The 24,168-nt window shown below is 44.9% G+C and overlaps 1 protein-coding gene across 1 annotated transcript in view; it reads right to left on the reverse strand.

Annotated features, from left to right (window-relative positions):
* Positions 1 to 7,204, reverse strand: part of Nhsl2 (NHS like 2) — a 262,855-nt gene extending 255,651 nt beyond the window's left edge. The window contains exon 1 of the mRNA XM_060375328.1: positions 6,733 to 7,204. Coding sequence (XP_060231311.1) covers positions 6,733 to 7,012 — 280 coding nt within the window. The 5' untranslated portion in view covers positions 7,013 to 7,204. The remainder of the gene's footprint in view (positions 1 to 6,732) is intronic.
* Positions 7,205 to 24,168: the final 16,964 nt, after the last annotated feature.

Here is a 24,168-nt window from a genome sequence, read left to right on the forward strand (position 1 = left end):
CAAAGTAGCGTTATCCATTAGAATGGTGCCCTTCTGTGTACACTATCATCTGCAGCAAATACATGGAACCAAAGGACATTATCTTGAGTGAAATAAGCCAGGCACAGAAAGACAAATACTGCATATTCTCACTCATATGCAAAAGCTTAAAAAAAAAAAAGAGTTGGGCTACATGTAGAGCAGTGATTACCAGAGGCTGGAAATGATGGCAAAAGGGTTTTACAGGGAAATTGGGTAATATCCACCAAAAATGCAGTCAGCTATAAGGAATAAGCTCTAATGTTCTTTAGCACAGTGGGATAACTACAAGAACCCTTTATATTTCTTATATAATCTAGAATAGAGGCTCTTGAAGTCTCCAAACACAAAGTAAGGAAAACAAAGTAAGAAACAAAAATCTTACTTTGATAAGTACATACCATATACACGTATTAGACTATCACATTGTACTTTTTAAATATATACAACTACTATGTGCTAATAAATATTTTAAATAGGTAAAGAGATGGAAATGTTAACTACCTTAATTTTTATCATTACACATTGCACACATGTATTGAATTATCACACTCTATCTAATAATTTTTATATAATTACAATAATGAGGCCAGCAAGATGTCTCAATGGGCAAAAGCATTTGCCATACAAGCATCATAATTTGAGTTTAAGCTCCAGAATGCACATGGAGGAAGGAGAGAGTACTGCCTCCCGAAAGGTGCCCTCTGAATTCCACATAAACACCATACACACCTATACAATGATAAGGAAAATAAAAATTAGGGGCCAGGGATACATCTCAGTGGTAGACCATTTGCCTAGCATTCATGAGGCTGTAGGTTTAATCAGCGACTTTACTAAATTAATTAATCGGTTAACTGAAACTAAGGCTGGGGTTGAGAGGATGATAGTTCAGTAGGTAACACCAGGCCAGTGAGAGATCCTGTCTTAGAAACAAAACAAAACACCAAAGCCTAAGCATGAAGCTGAACAAGGATGAGGCCAATCAACATGCAACACAGAAAGCTCAGGAGACTCCAACCCTAAACAAAGAACTTCAGTTAACTAAGAAATGCTGAAAGTGGGAAGAATAATGTCCCCCAGGAAAGAGCATACCAACTAGTTATCTAATACCAAATGGTCAGCTCTGAAAACATATGTACAGGAAACATTATACAGACTGAGCAAGTTATATTTAGGAATGTGTGTGTGTATGTGTTTGTGCACACACATATATGCATGTAACAACAAATAATGAAAAAAGAGACCATGAATTTGAAAGAGAGCAAGGAAGAGCATGTTGGAGGGGTTGGAAGGAGGAAAGGGAAGGAAAAATGATACAATTCTATTATAATCTCAAAAAATAAATGGGTTATTTTAAAGCTAAACAAAAAGAAAGAGAGAGGATAAAAGGAGAAACACCCATGACTGACCTCTGGTCTCCATACACATGTGTGCTTGCACATACATTATTACATAGAGAGAGAGAAAGAGAGAGAAACACAAATAATATTTAAAATAAGTCTGCCTGAATAAACTTATGCAAAGAACTTATTTGTTGCTTGAACCAAGAACAAAAGGTTTAATTCTCAACTAGAAGCAGAAGATTCTAGAAGGCTAAGATATACAAGAGGGTCATGATGACTACAGATCCACTAAGCATTGTCTATATGCTAAATAGCCAACTCTTCTTCATACATGTGGACATAAATGTCACGTGCCTAAAAGTACAAATTAATGTGAAAATTATTGATAGCCTCCTATTGTGCTTTGGGTTTGATTTTTACCATGGAGGATGCTGGAGGCTCTCATTCCTTTCTCAGGCCCGAAACCAGACTGAACTGAAGAACTCTGTGGGACGTGAACTAGGATCCTGATTTTACTTGTTAGCTCTCTTCAGCTTTCAGAAGACTGGGTTTTTAGCTTTCTTCCCCTCACTGTCCCGTGCTGATGTGGTGGGAACAGAGACGGCACCCAGCCCTGCAGACTAGGAGTGCTCTGAAGGGAGAGACCCAGGCTACTTCCCTGTCCATCCTAGAATCCAGCACACCAGTAAGAACTGAAACGAAGTACTGCCTGCTCTTCGGAGCTAGAAAGCAACAATCTGGAGAAAAGATGAGTCGAGGCTTCTGAAAGAGTAGAGACCAACAAAGCTAATCAGGTGTGAAGCTACTTAGGCGCTTAAGGACAAGCAATCCAGCTAAAGAAAATGCCAGAGCAGGGACCTCTCAATGAACTGACTTGGAACTCAGTGTCATGGCAGAGAGCAGAACCCTCATTTAGAACATCAGAAGCCCCTTCTGAATCAAGAACTTCTGCCGCTGATTTTCTCTGTGACTTGGCCAGTGAGACACTGCCAGATTGGCAGACTGGATGCATTCGTGGATCACAGACAACAAGAATACAAAAGAGAAAGGAGACAAAGAGAAAGAGTCTAGTAAGAAGCTATTTTAATTTCAACATGCAAGTGATCGTTGAGTCATTTGCAAAGGCTAATGCTTTCTTTGAAGGTGTCTACCATTTTCATTTAAAACTGCATTATGTGGAAGTGCCAAAAATTTACCAGCACTCAACCTTTGACCTACATTCTCTCCTGCCTGCAAGACATGCTGGGGCAACAGTGGCACAGAACTTGCGGGAGTGGACAACCAATGGCTAGTCTAAGTTGAGGCCCATTCCACTAAAAGTCTTGATTTGTCTGGGTGACAGGTCCTTTCCCTTTCCTGGGCCTTGGCTGTCAAGTGCTATGTTGCTCACAATGGTTTAATGACTGAATTTTGGGTTCATATAGTGTCAAAAGACTCTACCCAAGCCAGAGAGGTACAGACAAGGACAAATGATACCAAGGCGCCACTCTTTTCCTGAAACCTGATCACTTTTATCTGGATCAAAAGCAAGCCCAGAAGCCATAACTTAAATCTTCTATTCCTCTACTAGTTGGACATCCTGACGCTTTTGCCACTTTTTGTTCATGTGTCCAAAGATTAAATTTCTTGTTTCTAAAGGAGAGGAAATTCTAGTGAACATTTTGGTGTTCAAATTTTCAGAGAAGATGTTTTCAAAACATGGAAATAGCATGAAGCAGACCAAGAATTTCATGGTATTTGAAGAGAAAATGGGAAGTGAAGAAAAAAATGAAAGAAAATGGGTTTGTTTTCCACTCCCAACCCCCTTCTGTCAACCCGCTGTCCCAAGAGCCTCTGAAGATGACAGGCAGGACAGAGACAAAATAAGTCCTGGCAAACTGTGTCTCAAAGTGTGTCCCAAGATCCCTTAAGCTCCATTATACTCCAGAGGTCATGCCCCATCATTCTAAGTAAGAACAATGTAACTAGGGGTGTAATGTCCCATGGCCAACTGGCTGTGGTCAAGTATTGCAGTTTTCTGGTTTTTTGTCCCATGCCAAGCTATAACATGGTAGGACTATAATTCCAAGCAAAATACACCAGCTGTCCTTTTACCGTTTGCAGCCAGGGTTGCCACAATAATGGAGATGAGGGTTTCTGCTGTGGATTTCACTGATTGCAGTCAAGCCAAGATAACTGAAAAGAGCATGTTTCTCACAGAAAGTCCATGGGCTAGTGTGAAACAAGAGCTCACCATTGGTATGGAACATAAAGAGAAGGGCCGACGAGATAGTTCAGCAGGAAAGGCACTTGCTACTGAGCTTAATAGCCTGAGTTGAATCACTAGGACTCGCATGGTGGCAAGAGAGAACCAACTACCACAAGTTGTCTCTCACCTCCATAATATACCTTGAGCCATATAGTGTTTTACTAACTTCCTAGATCTCAAAGGAGATATTATACCCCTACGTTGATGTCCTGATTGCTTCTGTAATTATCACCTAAGCACTTACAAACATTAAATAGATCTCTGAGGGAGGAGTAGGAAAGCTTGGATTGACTCAGCATATGGCAGCCGGCATGGAGCTATTTCCCACTGGCTTTGACCGTAACACCTTTGAGAAGAACACAGAGTAAAGGCCACAGGATGCAACAAAACAGGTCACATCTAAATCCCTATGTAGGGGGGAAACCTCAATTTAGAAGCAGGCCACTCCTGAGGTATGGCAACTGCCATAGAGACACAAACAGAGGTACCTGATTCAGATCTGAGTGGGCCTTCTTCCCTACCACCCTCATCCCCCACCCCATGCTAGTTACAAGAGTTTCTAGGGCAGTCTCAAAGGGGCTCAAGTTACAGAAGAACAGCCTTTGGGGGGAGTGTTGCCAGGCAACCAAACCAGCCCAGTCTCTCCCTTATAACCTTGAAGATGGTAGGAGCTTGACCCCAGACAGTGTAAGGATTCAGTTTCTCCTCTTCTATCTTCCCTTCTGTCCTGTCCTCCCTCTGCTGCTTCCCAGAGCCCCAGCCCAGCTTGCATGCTGTGGGCCAGTGTGACATGCCACTATTCAGCCCTTTAGTGACAGCCAAGTTGTCCCAGTAGGGGGCTACAAGCTGCTGGCCTGTCAGCTGTCATTCACTCTGGCCATGTTTCCAAACCTTCCTTCCTAGATTTCCATCCTACTATGGTTGGAAGAAATAGCCACAGGAAGAATGTGAGGGCAAGACCAGCTACATAGGTAGTATGCAAGGTAAAAGGCTAACTGGAAGTGCTGACCCTCAGCAAGATGGTGAGTAAAGGTGTGGGAATGCTAGGGGAAAGGGCACTAGAAAGAACAAACCGAAAGGACTGGACCTGACAGTGTCTGCTTGTTTGTTTATCAGAATCTAATAGCCAGCCTGCTGGACACCTTGTTGAAGCTTATGCCTCAGCAACAAGGGGGTGCCAGATGGTACTCTGATTATGCTCCCCCACCTCTCCTTGCATTTGGCACTTACCCTCAGCTCATCCCTGAAAGGGCCTATGGCTACTGAAAAGTGTACCCTGGGAATCTCAAGACGAGTCCAGGGCAGGAGAACAAAAAAGCAGATCTTTTTAGAGACCCACAGAAGGCAGCCTTGTTTGGTGTGTGCAATAGTCCTCGGAGTACCTCAGGTCCAAGCAACAAAGGCAAGTGGCCACACTGAAGATAAGAGACAGACACTCCCAGCTCTTGCAAACTTCCAAGAGGATAAATCAATGGCACTTTATCTTAAGAATCATTCCCCTCCTTTAACAATATACCCACAGCATAAAACTGTCTCTTTCTAACCCTATAGATCGCTGGAAAGGCACAGGTGACTTGGTGAAACCATCCCAACATTCTAGCCCATGGGAGGTGTTGGCTCACTCGGCAAACAGAAAGTTAAAAATTGGAAAAGCGGAGCTTCCTCAGAGTCCTCAACTTACCCTGCTGAACTCAGAGGGTGGCTCTCTGCAGGCTGTACACTTCAGGCTGTGCAGGGATTTGGAAATGTATTCTCCAAGCTGTCTTATCCAATTTCTCCTAGACTAATCCTGGTAATCAGTGGGACCCCAGGGAAAGAAAAACAATGACCTTCTTACCCTCTTTGTTAACTGAGAAGGAGCCAGACCCAGGGCTTTGACTTTCTTGGTCCCCTGCCTCCCAGAGGCTTCTGGTTCCATGTCCACATTCCATCTGGCAGTCATCTGTGTCTTCCACCTTCCTTTGCCCACATGATTCAGTTTATTTTTCTTTAGCAGTGACCTCTGCCATCTACCTCAAAGGTCAGAGACTTTCGTGAAGCAAGAGGGATGCCTGAGCCTCTGACTCCTGTCATTTTGTAAGGGGTGGAGTCTGCAACGAAGAAAGGCTGACCCAGACAATTCTCTCCTAAGGCCCTCACTCAAAAGTCAGCACGTAGCCATCTTCTGCCTCCATCTGAAACTTTCTGACCACGCTGATCCCCCACCCCACCTGCCACCCCTTCCTAACCTTTCCTAGGTGCCAGTTGGCCCTATGACCTGGCATGTCTCTGCTATTATCAGCATTTTAAACATACTTAGCCTCCACCCCTTTTGAGAGAAGTCCCGCATTCTGAGAGAAGCCTGCCTTTTTTCACAGAGGAGATCCTCCCTATTCAAAGTGTTGAGATCCAAAGTAGTAAAGAGCCAGAGTTCCCGCCCACCTACAATCTCACAGGTTGCTAGCGTTCAGTGAGCAAACTCGTGGACCAGGCGTTTCTCAGGCATGGCTGGGTCTTAAAGCGAACACACTTTTAAGAAAACCGATGACAGTTTCTTTAAATGGTTCTCTCTCGAGCAAATCTGGGCAGCTGAACCTTAGCGGCTGGGGAGGAGGGGTGGGAGGGAAACAGCAAAGCCCAGGACAGTCTCCCCTCCCCCTGCCGGCCACTCCCGGCGAGGCAAGGAAGAAAGTGCGGGGAGAAGCAGGCGGGTAGGGAGCTCAGAAGCTGCTGGGCGCGGTAAGCCCCTTCACACTCCAGCTCGAAGTCGTACAGGTCTGGCTGCAGGGGCCCCAGCCCCCCGGGAGGCAGGCAGGCAGCTTGGGCGCGCTTTCCAAAGTGGCCAAATACACGGTTCCCGACACCACTGGGACGCTTTTGGTCTGCACTGCCCGGGACCCCCGCCGATCCCCTCCCTCTCCAAGCGCTCCGGAGGCGGCAGCAGCCCCCAGGCCGGAACCCTGAGGGCAGAAGGCCACTTGGGACAGCGCGAGCGGATCGCAGGAGGCTCAGACAGCATGAGGGCGTCCTGGAGGCCGTGTCCCTCGATTTCAGGAGGGGCGGCCACAGGCAGACACAGCGGGGCATCCCCAGAGGCGGGTGGGAGAGGGTCGCGGGTTGCGGGTGCCTTTTGCCTTTTACCTAGCAATTCTTCGTCGTCCTCAGGGCCGAGCAGGCGACAGGGAATGCGGCGGTGGAGACGCACGGTGCGCCAGTACAGGCTGTCGGTGCGGCGCCCCATTGCCAGCAGGTGCCCTTCGAGGTCCTCCAGCAAAGCCAGCGAGTGGATGCAGAGGTCTGCGAGCTGGCGGAGCAGGCTGAGAGCGGCCAGGTGGTTCACGTCGCGGAGCTCAGCCAGTGGTTGAGGCAGCTTGCGCGGGCACAGACGCTGGGGCACCACCGTGCGCCGGTAGAACGGCATCCCGGGCACGGGCGCGGGGACCAGCACGGTCCCCTAGCCTGTGGCACTCCGAGTCCCTGAAAGGCAGCAGCAGTCCGGGTGGAGCAGGGCCCTGGACGCGGGCAGGAGAGAGGCGCAGGAGGCTGGGCGGGCAGGCTGCTTCACAGCCTGCAGCGCCGGCTCCCCGCGGGCTGCACACTAGCAAGAGCAACCAGTCCCTCTGACTCTGTTCCACTGGGCTCCTCCTCCCTGCTTTTCTCCTCCTCCTCCCTTGCTCTGCTACTTCGGGATTCACCTCCTCCCCTCCACACCCCGCCCGACTCCACACACACACACACACACACACACACACACACACACACACACTTTTTTTTTTTCTTTTGCGGTCAGAAATTCGCAGACTAACGCTTGATCCCAGAGAAAAGCAAAAAAGGAATACAAAGGAGCTGAGAGTTAACGGAGGAAAGTCCGCATGAATGTGTGTTGAGAAGGGTGTGATGTTGGGTGCACGGAGAGAGTAGTACCCTTGTCCTTCCGAGGAGCTTCAGCCCCTGTAATGACGGTTAAGATTGTTTTCTGCTTTTTTTTTTAAACTTGAACTTTCTTCTTTGTAAATACCCCCCCAAAAAAAAAGTAAACGCACCGTCGTCTATACCAGCGAGTCGCAGCAGAGACATGCAGAATGGTCTGACTTTATGCATCTAGCTTTCCTTCTAATGTCTAATCTGTGCCACGCATCACCCCACAGCAGGCTATGAGTGCAGTAAGCTAGCCGCCAGAAATTTGGGAATATAGTCTAAAGAACCAAGTACCTTATATGACTGCTCAGGAGGGAAGTGACCCTGTGGAATAGCACTGTCTCTGCCAGCTTGCAAAGGCAATGAGTGAATAAATACAAACCCATTTTTTTGTGGAATAATCTATTCCCCTGGGATTGAGAGACACAACTTGCATTTTCAAAGTAAGCCTGAAGCTATTTCCTCTGTAAGTGAGTAAGGGTGAAGTGGGATGGCCACCATGAGCTCCTGTAGTATCCCAGAAGAGGGGTTTTAAGAGCTGAGATGTTCTTTCAGTGCAGACAACCCTGATTTCTTTCAACTGTAGAAGGTAAAATGTGTTTAAAAAAAAAAAAAAAAAAAAACTAGGGTGCCTTTTAGTGTATTTTATGTCTGCATGCACGAGGGACTGTTCCACTCAGAGCTTCTCATACTGAACTTGTATGTGATTCTCCACTCATCTACTGTGATTTCAGGTGTGCTTTCTTTTTTAATTCTCTCACTTGTCATCCTACATATGTTCTGTTAAGTGTAAGCCCACAAAATCTATTAGAAAAATATTTTGGACAAAATACTTGTGTCTGCACAAACATTGTGTGGACTGTTTCCATTTTTTTTTTTTTTTTTTTTTGCTTCAGAAAATTAATTGTTCTTTAAACAGTTCAAGAAAGTTCTACATGAGCTGGAGAGATGGCGCAGTCATTAGCAACAGCACAGCTGCTCTTCCAGAGGACCCAAATTCAATTCCCAGCACCCACATGGCTGCTTACATCTGTCTGTAATTCCAGTTCCAGGGGATCTGATGCTCTCTTCTCACCTCTGCAGGCACCAGACACACACGTGGTGCACAGACACACATGCAAGCAAACACTTATACACATAGAACAATAAAATAAATTTAAAAAGAAATCTCTATACATGGTATATTAAAAACTTTCATTTTTCTATTTTTATTTTTATGAATTATAGTTAATTAACTTTGTATCGCACCTGTACCTCCCTCCCTCCTCTCCTCCCAATTTCACCCTCCCTCTTCCCCACCCATGTCCCTTTCCCAGCCCACTGAAAAGGGAAGTCCTCCTCCCCTTCCCTCTGACCCTAGTCTATCAGGTCTCATCAGGAGTGTCTGCTTTGTCTTCTTCTGTGGCCTGGTAAGGCTGCTTTCCCCTCAGGGGGAGGTGATCAAAGAGCAAGCCAATCAGTTCATGTCCGAGACAGTCCCTGTCCCCATTACTATGGAGGCCACTTGGATACTAAACTGCCATAGGCTACCTTTGTGCAGGGGTTCCAGGCCATCTCCATGAGTGAGTGGTCCTTGGCTGGAGTATCAGTTTTAGAAGTGACCCCTGTGCCCAGAATTTTAGGATCTGTCACTGTCCTTGTGGAGCTCCTGTCCTCTCCAGGTCTTACTATCTCCCACTTCTTTCACAAGATTCCCTGTACTCTGCCCAAAGTTTGGCTATGAGTCTCAACATCTGCCTCCATACCCTGCAGGGTAGAGCCTTTCAGAGGCCCTCTGTGGTAGGCTCCTGTCCTGTTCCCTGTTTTCTCCCTCCTCCAATGCCAATTCTCTTTGCCTTTCTGAATAGGGATTGAAAATCTTAGCCAGAGTCCTCCTTCCTGATTAGCTTCTTTAGGTATACAGATTTTAGTTTGTTTATCCTATATTATATGTCTAGTATCCACTTATGAGTGAGTATATACCCTGTGTGTCTTTCTGTTTCTGAGATACCTCACTCAGGATGATCTTTTCCAGTTCCTACCATTTACCTGCAAATTTCATGATTTCCTTGTTTTTTTATCGCTAATTAAATATTATTTTTATGCTTTTAAGCATTTTGCTACACAAAATTAGTATGTGACACAACAACTATGCTCATTGGCTTTCTTTATTAATCCTGCAACACATATATCAAAACATAATACTGTGCCCTGGACATATATAACTAATTATTTTTTGTTGATTGAAAATGAAGTACTGGAACCCAGTTGCCCTCATCTATGCTCATTTCTTGTTTAGTAAATAAAACCATAGTTACTAGAAAAGTTGAGTTCTAGTTAAAGTAAGAATCAACAAGTGGACAAAAGATACCCCTTGTTTTGAACTGTGAAGTCTGGTTGTGGAATGAGAATCCAAAGTTCTTTAGTTTCTGAACTCTAACCTCAGCCAAGAGAGTAACTGGCAGGAAGTAGGAGACTTAAATTTACTCAGCAGGGATACTTTTCCTTGACCTATGAACTGTTTAGACTGATCTCTGCTCCTAAAGAGGAGAAATGAGGTAAGAACAGACTGAAGAAGACTGTCTGGACAGAGTTTTGCAGCCAGAGTGCTACAGACCTGGACTGGGCCTGGCAGTTGAGCCACAGGGCACTCACTCACACCTGCTACTCTGATTCTTGAAGCAGTCTTTCAGAGCTCCCTAAGGAGAAGCTCAGTTCTGGACCCCTGCCCTTCCCCCCAGCCTATTCAGTTCCCTCACTCCAGCCTCTTGAATGAGAGAGTCCTGGCTTTCATCAAGGAAATATCAAGGACTTGCAGTGGAGGCCCCTCAGAGCAGAGCCCCTCCTCCCTTCCCAGGACTCCAGCAGGTCTGCTTGCAGATGGAAGAAGGTCAGGGGACTTAAATCTTCACCTACCTTCTTAGCCTGTGTCTTCTACACAGGAAAGGCAGAGACTTCCAGAGAGGTGTTGCCTTGCAGTCCAAGAGTGAAACTGGATAGAAACAGCCACTAGGAAAGCAGGGTCCTGCTGGTCTATGGAGGGACAATTGGGGTCCTAAAAGTGCCACTCTGCATCCAAGCTCACCAGGCAAAAAGCAGCTAACATTAAGGGTCTCCATCACCCTCTTACACAGCATCTGGTGCAGAGTACAGATGGTAATATGATCATCTGTTTGTTTATGATAATAGCAATAGTATTTCTTTGTAATACTATCATCATCTTCCTCCCTCCAATAGCTCCCTGAAGGCAGGGACTACATTCATCTTGTTTGCTGCTGTATATCCAATGCCAAGCCCAGTGACTCCATGTGTTAGGTTACTCAGGAAGTGTCTGTTAAATGAATGAATAAATGAAGCTAGATTATAGGCAGAGCCAGATATGAAAAGCCTTAGTAAAGAATTTAACTTGGCCAAAGGGGCAATGGAGGGTCACTGTAGTTTCTGGCATTGGCTGACACAGGAAGGAGGCATTTAAGAATTTTATCTAGAATCAATGTGGTGGCCAAGGCTGCTGCAACCATCTGTGCCAACATCCTCAAGGCTGAGTTACCAATAAGCACTCTGTGAATTAAACAGTTGCTTTGATTTGCCTATAAACCCTGGCACTAACACATGCAGGAGCTAAGACAAGCAAGGAAGTTGAGGCAGAGGAAGGGGAGGCCCTTAACAACTGTACCTACCACACCTCAAAGTGCTAGGTGCTTCTTACCCACTGCCACCTGCAGGGCTCCAAGGCCTGAGCAGTTTTTCCTGTAATCCTGCTAGGAGATACAATCTGGGCCTAAATTAGGTCTACGTGTGGAATTGGACATGGCTCTGACTGATGCAGAGACAGGCAAGGAGTTGGGAGAAATGGACCACTTCTCTTTCCTTCCACAGTTCATCCTGCTTTTCCAGCTTGCTGAAAAGAACCTAGAGTTTTAATTTAAAAAAAATTTTGAAAGGATGAACAACTGTTATAGGATAAGCCCTTTCTCCTTTAAGCTGACAGTTTTCACAGCTGCAAAGTAAAAGAAGAAGAAGAAGAGGAAGAAGAAGAAGAAGAGGAGGAGGAGGAGGAGAAGGAGGAGGAGGAGGAGGAGGAGGAGGACGAGGAGGAGGACGAGGACGAGGAGGACGAGGAGGACGAGGAGGACGAGGAGGACGAGGAGGACGAGGATGAGGACGAGGAGGAGGAGGAGGAACCCTCTTCATACTACTTAGCCAGTTTGCCAGCACAGCCTCCAGACCTGATTCAGAAGCAGAAGAGAGAAAGCTTCCTTCATGCTGCCACTTTCCAAGGACTCACAGGTAGTACTTGGTGGTTCAGGAGGGACACCAGGGCTTCTCCTTGATAGTTCTTCAAAGTAAGTTGTTTTTTTTCAATAGGTTCTGTTTGTTGTTTTATGTGTTTGAGAGGCAGAAGTCAAACCACTGTACTAGGCAGACACTCTATCCCTGAACTATCCCCTGGGCCTGCTTTATCTAAGTTTTAAGACTGTGCATTCCACCCACATGCCCTTGCTATGACTTCAGGAAAGATACTTTCATTATGAATGAAAAAAAATATGTAGCCAGCAGGTCATAAAAATCTGCTTGTCAACCCAAACTCTAACATCCTGTCGTTCTGGGTTCTAAGTGTCCGAACAGAGAGAATTAATAAGAATGGGCAAACACTAGATGGACTTCTTCCTCTAAATGTCATTTAGTCTTTTTGATATTAATGCTTGATTCTACACTATAACACAAACATGCTTTCTCCTCAGATCCAGTCTAGTGACTCAAAGAAAGCGAGGTGGCAACTTTGCAACCAGAAAAGCATCTATAAGTCAGTGGACAATGCAGTCGATGTCTATGCTAATCGGTGAGTCACAGCCCAGGGTGGGAGCTCCGAGGGGGTTGGGGCTACAAGGCCTGAGAGGGAAAAGTATGCTCCTGCCCTGGAGGCAACAGAGGTTTCTTGAGTCTGGAGGAGTGCAGGCCCGGAGCTGGGCCTCCAGGGGGTGGACTGGAAACTTACACGGTCATCAATCACATCCTAGGGCAATAGGCATGAGAGCCAAAGACCGCTCAAGGTCCTAAAATAAATTCCTTTCAGCCCAGACTCAATGCTTCACACACACAGGGCAAACCCTTCAAGAATTCCATGAGGAAATAAACCTTTATTTCAAAAAAATAAACTCTGATGTTACTTGAACTTTGCCCTTGCCTCTGAGCTCCAGCTGAAACTGCTAGAAAAGATTTGTGGTATTTTGAAAGAAACAACGGGAGGTTTCAGCAGAATGTGAACAGATTCTTTTCCCATCCCTCATACTCATGTCATACGTGGAGCCTCCCCCACTACCACTCTTCCACTCCTACCTAACCGGTGTGCTGTCCTCCCTGCCTTGTCAGGATGACACTACAGGCATGGTCATTCAAAGGTTGCATGCAGCAGCTAGTTTTATTTTAAGTTGTGTGCTTTACTCCTGGGGGGGGGGGGGAATCACGCTAAGACACTCCATCACTATCCAACTCATGGCTTAATGGCCACCACCCTTTCTCTTCCACCTCTGCCCCTCTTGAAAATCCTAAAGCAGTAACAGCTCTTACTATCCGCCCCCCGCCCTGAGACTGGCTGTTTACGCCACACGGTGGCATATGTTCAATGTGGTTGACATTAAAATTGGATTTACGTAATAATGATGTCCAATTCTACAACACTAAATTGGAGGTTGTCTTGGTCTGTTTAGGTTGTGATAACAAAATACCATAAACTGGGTGGCTTATAAACAGCAGAGATTTATTTCTCACAGTTCCAGAGGCCGAGAAGCACAAGATGAAGGCGCTGGCCAATTCAGCATCTGGTAAAGGCCTGTTTCCTGGACTATATCCATGTGTCCTTACAAGGTGGAAAAAGGCAAGGCAGCTAGCTGGGGGGGGGATTTTTAATCAGGACACTAATTCCACTCATGAAGGCAATGTCTTCATGGAGTAACCACCACCTATAGGCCTTGCCTAATTCTACCTCATCAGGGATTGGGTTTCAACCCATGATTTGGTGGCATGCGGAGGAGGATAGATCAAGCATTTTAAGACTGGGGTAGTTGTCAGAAAGGACTTTGCAAAAAGAAAACTATTGGACCTCAGTCAGTAACATCTCTGCTTTACCAAGCTTTACTATTTACATGTAATAGGCCTTCCCTCTGCTATGGGAGCTAAACAGTGCAGCACTGTGCTAACAGGCAAACACAAGCCTTGAGAGTTCACAGAGAGAGTGTGAAGAGCCACTGCTGAACTCACAGTGCCTTAGTTTCCCTACTCAAGAGTTGGACATAGCCAATTGTGAATTAATGTATATAAGGATGTCTCTACTGGCTATTTACAGGTATCTACTGTGGCTGGTAGGACCTATGCTGTATGTTACATATTTTTGCCTGTAATTCCTGTAAGTAAGGGATGTAGTTACAGGATTGTTCTAAGGATTGCAGGAGAACACAAATAGCTTAACGCCATGCTCAACACACGGGCATTCAGGAAGTGTCAGCTCTTGTGATGAGTAATTGATGCTGTGTCTGCAGCACAGTCTCTAGGCTTTGCCTGGAAGCTTCTGTGGTCACAACGAATGTATTCAAATCAAGGATCACAGAAATCTCTTCCCCAATCAAAACATATGGTAGTTTGTCAAAGCCTGCCTCATAGTTAGGTGTCTCTGCTTATTTTTTCCCTTCGAGGTGGACAAACCTCTTTGCCTTTCTGCTTCCTTTTTACAAGGATTTAGATTTTCCAGATTCTTTATTTAGCCTTTCTCCCCCCCCCCCCAAAAAAAAGAAAACCCACTAGATTTAAAACTCATGGCAATAACAAGTGCCTCTATATGTCTGGGTTGGTTTGCTCCATTTTAAACCATCTCTGCTTTGCCTTAATTAAATGAGTCTCTTCTATGGATTACTTTCAAAAATTAAATTGTCACCACAGGCATCCAAATGGACATTTGCTTAGTTTCTTAGAAAGCCCAGTTTCTGGAGTTCTCTAGAGAGCACTACCTAAACTTCCATGGAATAATTCCATGTTTACACTAAAAAAAGGTCATCTCACCACTATCTATGAACTGCAAGATCCCTCATACCAGACAAGAAATTATTGACCCAAAACAAGCTGAAGCATACCCTAGTCTAAAAGTACACAGATCACTATCAAAACACACTAACTGAATATTTATCCCATGTATGATGATTTGGATAAGGAAACCAAAGCATGGGCAGTATAAGAAACATGCCCAGGGGCTGGATAGATGGTTCAGAGGCTAAAAATTACTTGCTATTCTTCCAGATGACCTAGGTTCAAATTTGCAGCACCCACATGTGGCTCACAACCATCCCTAACTTCAATTCCTAGAGATCTAAAGCCCTCTTGTGATCTTCATGGACACCAGGCACAAACACAGTATACATGTTAGGACTGTGCAGCAAAGTTACAAGGCAGGTTCACAAATCACGTCATGTGACTGGTTCCCCATGGGAGGTTTATTAAGGGTAGGGGGAAGGGGTCACAGAGACTGTCTCTGGGTAGGGCAAAAGAGAGAGAGAGGGAGGTGGTGCCAGTTTTCTTATAAGGTCAGGTATCTTGGGGCTGGCTGTAGAGATGCCTGCTTATAGATCCCAACATTCTTCCCTTTTTGTTTTATTAAAAAGTGAGGAGATAGGAAGGGTGATGGTGAGGAGGGCATAAGGGTGACCTTTGCTCTTCATGCTACTTCCTGCTGATTAGGGGCATTGCCATTCTCAAGGTATAGCTGATCCCCACCATCAGGTTTGACTGGAAGGTCATTGTCATCTGGTTCTATGGGCAGAGGTTGACAATCCTGTAAGAATAACTGATTAATGGTTTGGTTAGAGAACTTTGCATTTGTTGTTGGAAGAATGTAGAAAGGAAGTTAATAAAGCAGGGTGCAAAAAGTAAAAGCAGAAAGACGAGCAGAAGTGTGAGGAAAGGGAGAATCCATTTCCATATGGGAATATCAAAGGCCCAAGAGCTAGAGGCCTTGAGCTGTTCCATTCACTTTTGTAGACTTGTCTGGAGTTGTTGGATTTTGTCTTTCACTATACCTGATTGGTTGACATAAAAACAGCATTCCTCCTGGAGGAAGATACAAAGGCCACCTTCTTTAGCTGTGAGGAGATCCAATCAACATCAGTTTTGAAGTACTACTGCTACCAGCGAGTCTATCTGCCCTTAGAGAATTAGTATTGTCTGAGCCACTTGCTGGAGGTCCTGGATGAACTGGGAAGAAAGCTGATAATACAAAATTAGTGAAGTGGCTAGTCCTGCTGTCCAGGTCCCGACAGCTGCCATGATTCCTGCAACAGCCAAGAGGGGCAAGATTTGAATTGCCCTCTTCTCCTGCTGGGTAGCTACTGAGTCCACTATTGGGAAGGATAGAGGCTCCTTTTGGTTTATCACCCCCAGGTTGGGGAAGAGGAGCACGAGCATGCAAACTCCTGACCAACCAGCAGGCAGACGATGGTAGACCTGAGTGTCACAAAGAATCGAGGTATTATTATCAGTACGGCATTGGGGTTGAGATGAGGTATCGAGGATTATAGTTTTATTACAATCTAAGGAACTTAGCATTCCTACAGAGTGTCCTGGATCCCTTGAAACATCTTGCCATGCCAAAGAGGGTAATATGAAGAAGGCAAGGGGTTGTGGCAACATCAGAGTCAGAGCAGTTAGTGAATGGTGAAGTAAGGCTACTTGACAGAGTCACCAGAAAAGCTGTCAGCAGTAGTTCTGAGTTGGTCCCAGTTGAGACACACAGCCCGGTTGGGTAACATTAAGGAGCTTGTAGGCTGAGGTCAGAGTTTGAAGTAGGAAACGAAATGATAGGTTTGTATTATTTAGGAGGGGGGATGTCAGAGAGATGATGACCTTAGAGGAGTGTTTAATTACCTTCTTTACTTCTCACATCCCCAGGGATTGGGTAATATACCCGGTGGGATCCTGTAGCTAAATGACCACAGGGGAATGGTGCCTAGCAACAGAGGAGTTTTGGACATCCCAGACTTGGGGGTCCACTTGAGAGGCTGGTAAAGGAAGCAATGTGTCACAACTCATAGGTAGGGTAACTAGGAGAAGGAGGAGAGAGGACGCTGGTCAGCTTGAGGTCAGGCAAATGGGTAGAGTAAAGGAGACAGAGGCTCCCTCTTTGGCTAAAATGTCCCTTTTCAGTAAGGGAACGGGACAGGTTGGCATCACTAAAAAGGAATGAGTCAAGGGAACACCCCTGAAAATACAAATATAAGTGGTGGAGTCTGACAAGGCTAGCAAGACTGGCAAGGCTGTTCCCCTGCCCCGACAATAGGGGAACTAGAAGGAGAGGTTGGTCCCCAATATTCCATCAGGACTGAGTAAGTGGCTCCAGTGTCCACAAGGAAGGAGATGGGCTGCCCAGATACCATGATAATTAACTGTGGCTCCCTGCTAGTGATGGCAGTGGTTGGGTCAAGGGAACCTGAGCACCTTCAGTCGTCCTTAGCCAGGCCTAGGATATTGGCTGGAGGGTGATCTGGGAGTGATGCCCTCATATCATGGGAGAAACAGTGGCAGTTAACACCCCAATGTCCCTCTTGGTGGCATTTTGGACATGGCCCTGGTGCCTTGTGGGGGTTAGGACAAAACTGGGCCCAGTGACCTTCTTGACCACATTTGAAACAGGGACCCCTTGGGGTCCTCATGCCTTAGGAGGCAAGGGAGCCTGGGAAGTCACCTAGGCTGGTTGGATGGCCTTGGTCAGCATTTGGTATTTTTGCTTGTGGGCTTTCTCATCTCTCCCGTGGTATACCTAAAAGACCAGCACTGAAACTTCTGCCTGTGAATAAGAGGTCCTTCTACAAGTACTTAAGCTTAGCCCTGTTGTTGGGTTAACTCTGGGAGAAAAAACAGGTCATCAGAAATTACCTACCCTCTGTACTTTTGGGATCTAGATTAGTATGTTGTAAGAGGGCCTTTTTAAGTTGCTCTGGGAATTGAGATGGGTTTTAATTCTTGTCCTGAATGACCTCCTGGAGCTTCTCATAACTAACTGACTTAATGGCAGCCTTGTGGATACCAGCCAGGAGGCAGATCATGAACTGATATCTAGCTAAAATGCCTTGAGGGGTATTATAATCACATTGTGGATCATGGTTGGGCACCCCCTCAGCCACAACCAGGTGTGCTGCATTTGTTTGGTGAGCCTCATTTGCATGTGTTCTAACCTGTTCCCAAAGTCACCTGCTCTCCTCAGGTAATAGGTTATTGGTAAGGATCATATATATATATATATCATGGAAGGTAAGACTATAAGATTGAATGAGATATTGAAATTCTTTAATGAAAGCAGAAGAATTAGAGGTATAGGATCCTAGTCTCTTTTCTACTTGAGAAAGTTCAGTTAATGAGAAGGGAATATGCACCCTAACTAAGCCATCCACTCTGGCCACCTCCCGCAAGGGCAGAATTGAGCCTGGTTTATGCTGAGTAGAAGAAGAAGGGGGCTTTGCTATAGAGTAGGAGTTGGTAGCAGGGGGGCTAATAGCTGTTGAGAAGAAGCTGGAGGTGGGAATGGGTGGAGATTCATCCACAGGGTCAAAGGGTAGAGAACTCTTGAGGTTGAGACTTTATGGTTAGAAGAAGTTGGGTAGGAGAACAGGAAGACTAGAGAGGTTTAGAGCAGAGAAGAGAGAAACCTTGAACATAAGATACCTCCTTCCATTTACCAAATCGCTGACAGTAATTAAAAAGATTCCATAAAATTTTGGGATTTAATGTGCTGTTAATTGGCCAATTTGAACCATCATTTAAGGAATATATATAGGCCAAGTTTTATTACAGAGGCATATGAGCTAAGAGGCCTTTAAGTCAGGCTCCATGTGTAGGGTTTTTAAATACTCAGAAGACATCCCAGTGGGGATGCTGGAGGAATGGACAAATGGGCAGTTCCCATTGGGAGAGTAGGAGTTATCGACCTGCCAGAGGCATCCCAAAGGGAAGGTTTGACTCAGTAGAGTATGGTCCTACCTGATCCAACAGCTCATCAGCGCTGGCCAGAGACCAAGGGCACAGTTGTGTGTAGGAGACATGGTTTACCTAAGTGCTAGGATTTTAGAGGAGTGTGGGGGGGGTGAAACCATGCCAATAGAAGGGGAAAAATATCTCACCCAAGGGAAAGAGGAAGCCCTAACTGGGGGTTGGCAAAAAGGGTCAACTGTGTCCAGTGAAGGCCGTGGTTGGGGGTTCTTCAATCTCAAAAGGTACCAGGAAGTTGCCAGACACTCAATGGTCAATCTTTCCCTACCAAGAGAGACATTTATGCTGACCAATGAGAGGAACTCACCAATCCAGCCTGTGTTGCACGCAGGAAATAACGATCTGGTTGCCGGGAAGTGGGTCACCAGGGCATTTGGAATGAAATAGGTTTCTAGAAGCTCCAGTGGGGTGCTGTCACCAAAAAGCAACCACCACGAGGCATGGCCTCTGGAGGCACCTATTCCTGGCCAATGCACCAATGTTAGGACTGTGCAGTAAATTTACACAGCTGGTTCATAAATCACACCATACAACTGGTTCCATGTGGGAGGTGTATTAAGGCAAGGGGGAAAGGGGTCACAGAGACTGTCTCTGGGCAGGAGAGAGAGAGGGAGGTGGTATGAGTTTTCTTATAGGTGATCCAGAGCATGCACAGGTGGTTTCAGGTGGTCTGTAGGTGGCTTCACAGATGCCTGATATCTGGTTTGTCAGGTGCCTTGGGGCTGGCCATAGAGATGCCTGCTTATGGATCCCAACAATACATACATACATACATACATACATACATACATACTTACATACATACATACATACATACAGGTAAGATGCCTATTCACATTAAACATGATGATGATGATAAAAACATAAACATGTGTATAAAACTCTAGCCAAAGTAGTCCTGGAGAATAAACATTAAAACAAAAATTGTTGTGACTTTGTATGCCAGCATACTTCGGCCACAATCAACAGGAAAAAAAAATTCCAAGCCATTTATACGATGGTATTTATTACCACATAAAACAAAGCAAAATAAAAAAATCCAGATAAAGAGCAGGTACTAAGCTTGGTGAGCCAGGTTTTCTCCATCTATATGCTCCCTCATCCTCGGTGTTGGTTTTATCCTTCCGGGCTATGTGACATTTAAGAATTCAGAAAACATGATTCTTTATTTAAATCCAGGGATGGGGATGTAGCTCGGTGGCATAGTGCTGGCCTAGCACATGTAAATCCTCAAGTGCCATACCCAGCACTGCCAGAAATGAGAAATCAGCAAGGAGATAATAGAGTCTTGAGGAAGTGCTGGAGCCTGCCGGCAGACAGAGTCGAACAGATCTTGAGTCGGGAGTGAGGATTGAAAGTGAATTAATAAACCCCCACTCTACCTATGGGATCTTTCCAAGAGGGCTGGTTGCCTCACTTTATCCCAACAATCCCTTTTTAAGTCAGAGCAAAAGCACCTCAGGACAATGAATGAATTCACAGAGAAATCAAAACTTCTTTACCTCGACCACCTGTCTGTGTGATCCTCACACAAACAAAAGGAATGAACTTGACAAGACATCCCACCTGCTGTCTCAAACAAAAGGAGATAGACTTGGCAGCTTTTCACTGTCTCCAGTGAAGCCCAGGGTGAAACCATGTTTTTCCGCTGAGATCAAAGCAGCCTGGCTACCCACAAAGAAGGGAGTAAGTACCCACTAAAGAGTGGAATTAAATATGTGTTTCTACTTTGATTACCATTTCTGTACTATTATCTACCACCAGGGGAGTGGAGGCAAGGACTTGAATTGTTTGCTACACTATGTATTTCAGGCTGGTTAGCCAGTGAGCTTCTGGAGCATTCATTCTACTACTTCTGCTTCCAATCTCTCTGTTGGAATGCAGAGATTACAGACAATGTGCCACCATGTTTAGATTTTATGTGGATTCTGGGCTTCTGCGCTTGGGTTGTAAGGCTTGCACAGCCAGCACTTTTACCTACTGAGCTGTATCCCTGGCTCCAAAGGAGTCATTCTAAATCAGGCCCCTTCCTGTGAGACATGAGATTCCTCTGGTGGCCAACTAGGGCTTGAGGATTCCTCAGCAGTTCAAGGATTCCACATATCTGACCAGAATTATGGATTAGTCACTTTTGCAGCCTCCATATTTTCTCTCATTGACATTCCATACATACAGATCTAATTGATCTTAGTAACTGCTTCTTAGAGGACCCAGGCTCAGTCAACCAACCTGATGACATGTCCTCCAACCTTGACTTGATCTCTCTGCTGACTTTTCAGTGATTAACATACTTACCTTCTGAAACAGTGGTCTAGTTTAACTTTCACAATAGTATCATAACCCACTTCTTCCTTGGCCTCCTAAGAGTTTCCCCTACTAGTCCAAAATTCAGTTCTAGCCTTCTTATTCTGAGATGGTTCTTCGTGGTTTGCTGATGTGCTGCATACTTTGCAAGCAGAGGTGCTGTCTTTGTTCCAAACTACCATTTTATTTTTTTCTTTTATTGGAAATAGATTTTTTTCTTACATAATATATCCTAATTACAGTTTCCCCTCCCTACTTTCCTCCCAGTCGCTCCCTATCTCCCCTTCCATCTGGATCCATCCATGTTCTGTCATTAGAAGATTGACAGGTTTCTAAGGATAGTAATAAAATAAAAACAAGATAAAGCAAAAACTAACACATCTGAATTGGACCAAATAAACAAACAGAAGGGAAAGACTCCACAAGAAATCTACTGAGTACATTTTTTGTTAGTCATCCACTGCTGGGCATGCAGTTCACCCTTAAGGGTAGTTTGTTTCCCCAGTGAGACTTCTTTGGAGAAAACTAAATTTTCATTTACAAGTGGTTATCAATTGGAGACTGCTTCTGGGTTAGGAGTGGGAGCATGTGTCCATTCTCATTTTAGCTCTCGAACCCATCTGGTGCAGACCTCTGCAGGCCTTGTGCATGCTTCCTTTTTCCCTTTGGGTTCATACATACACTGATACTGTTGGTATAAAGGGCCTTGTCTTCTTCTTGGTGTCCTCCATACCCACTGGCTCTTACATTCTTTCTGCCTCTTCTTTTGCAGGGTCCTCTGAGCCCTGAATGGAGGCATTTGATGAAGACATCCCATTTACGGCTGCATGTTCCAAGGTTTCTCACTATCTGCGTATTGTCTGGTTGTGGGTCTGTACATTTGTTCCTATCTGCTGCAGGAGGAAGCTTCTCTGATGATGGTTGAGCAAGGCATTAATCTGTGAGTATAGCAGAGTGTCATTAGGAATCATTTTACTGATATGTTCTTTTAGTAGAACAGTAGTATTTGGTTTTACCCTAGGTCTCCGGGCTATCTAATCTCAGGTTCTTGGTCATCCAAGCAGTGTCAGGTATGGGTTCCATCTTGTGGAGTTGGCCTTAAATCAAATTAGACATTATTTGGTTACTTTTACAGGTCTTGTGCCATCATTGCACCAGCCTGTCTTTTGCAGATAGAATACCAATGTAGATCAAAGGTTTGTGGTTGAGTTGGTGTTTATGTTTCTCTTTTGGTAGCATACAGAATACCTTCCTGCACTAAAGATGTTAGCACAGAGGGGTGAAGGCTTATGTAGTTACCAACTAGACCTCACCAAGTTCAATGAGTCGTGTAAGTGTTGTCTTCATCAATGGGGCCTTGCCATTAGCCAAACTTTATTTTTAATTGTTTTTTTTACTGCAGCCTGATGACTTATAGAAAGTGTTGCCATCTAGATCAAGTGGGCTTACAGTCCATTATGCTAAGGATAACCTCCCCTGTAGAACAAAGAGCAGCCATGTTCCCTGTCTATTCTGAAAGATTCAGATTTTATCTTCATCCACAAGTTAGATCAAGATTTAGTAGAAGTCAGGTAACTAATGGAATTTTTAGATTGGGCCTGTTTTAGTCCATTTCCCATTGCCATAAGAAAAAACATCTGAGGTCAGGTACTTCAAAACGGGAAGAGGATGGTTGTACACATTTGTTACCCCAGCAATTAGGAGGCTGAGGTGGGAGGATTGCCAGGAGTTCGAGGACAGCCAAAGCTATAGACTGAATACAAGTCAGACAGGGCTGACTTGGGAGACAAATGAGACCCTGTCTTGGAGAAAAAAAAAAAAGAGAGAGAAGTTTATTTATTTAAGTATTTGAGGCTAAAAGTTTGTAATCAGGTGACTCCATCAAGTAGCTTTTGTAGATGGTCCTCTTTATGGCACCATCTGTACAGATGGCATTGTGGTGGCAGCAGGTGTGGGAGAAGATTACATGGTATACAGAAAGCCAAGTGGCAGCGAAAGGCTAGTGACTCTCTTAGACCATCCCTTCTGCAACTACTAACTCTGGTTCCATAAGAGCTGTGTCAGCTCATCTAGGGGCAGTGTTTGCCAATGATTTAACCACCTTGAACTACCTCTACCTCTTAAGGGTCCCACCGATGACAAACACTGCCACACTAAAGACCAAGTTCTCAATATATAAATTCTTGGGGGATAAAAAAAGACCAATCCATACCACAACAAAGTCCATCTCACCACTGTCCCACTGAGTTCCCAAACCTACCCTGTGGTCACTTCCCTATTTTCAGAATGTGCATTTAGAATAAACATATTCCACAATTTGCAGAGTCTCCGCATTAGTTCCCTGACCTTTGGAATGAGGATTGTTATGGTAGAAAAGATCTGGTGGAAACCAGGTTACACCTGCCTCGACCTAAGGCGAGTAAGGCGAAAGCAGTGTTACAAACTGCTTCAAGGACTGCAGAGATCAATGCTATATCAAAGGTGAAATATTTAAGGGTGGTGAGTCCCACTTCTTCCCCATTTAACTCACCTGTGGAGAAAACAATTAGATCTTAGAGAATTTCAATAAAGTGTGTCAAGTGGTGACTCCAGTTTCAGCTGCTTTTATGTATGTGGTTTTCTTATTTGAAAAATCACCTCTTCTTCATGGTGGTTTAGGATGTAGCCATTTTCATGATCTTTTGGTTCTTAATGCTGGTAAAAACCACCAGCTGGTCTGATACATATTACTTCCATTCAATAATGGAGTGCTTTATTGGTGGTTTGGTGAGTCAGACAATGCCTAGTTCATTATGGACAGCTCAACCAGCAGGGCTAACAATATACCCTCACAGTCCTTACCTCAGGAGTAAATCAAGAAGTTTTATTGACTTTCCATCACAGAGGATTTCATGTTGGTTTCTAAAAGTAATAATACTATGCAGATTAGATCTGATGAGTAGGAAGTAGTGACCATCCTTAGCAAATGGTAGGGTGGTGGTGTGATAGTAGAGAATGTGAAGACATAAAGTATAAACCATTACGTCTGGGCCATTCTGCCAAAGTCAAGGGTCTTTTGGAAGCATCATGGATCTCATTTTGGTTGCTATTTCATTTCATTGATCAAATGACCCCCCAAACTTCTGATTTTGAGGGATGTAACAAACATCAGAAGGCTTTGCAGTAGATCCAGGCGACCGTGCAAGGTACTCTGCCTCTTAGGCCATACACTCTGCAAATATGATAGGCTAACGTCAGTGACAAACAGAAATTTTGTTTGGAACCTTTGGCAATCCCATGTAGGTGAATCACAAAAGCAGCCATGTGGGATTTGTGAACAAAGTTCTATCATCCAGAATACTACCCTTA

This window comes from Meriones unguiculatus, chromosome X, assembly GCF_030254825.1.
Source record: "Meriones unguiculatus strain TT.TT164.6M chromosome X, Bangor_MerUng_6.1, whole genome shotgun sequence".
Taxonomy (NCBI): domain Eukaryota; kingdom Metazoa; phylum Chordata; class Mammalia; order Rodentia; family Muridae; genus Meriones; species Meriones unguiculatus.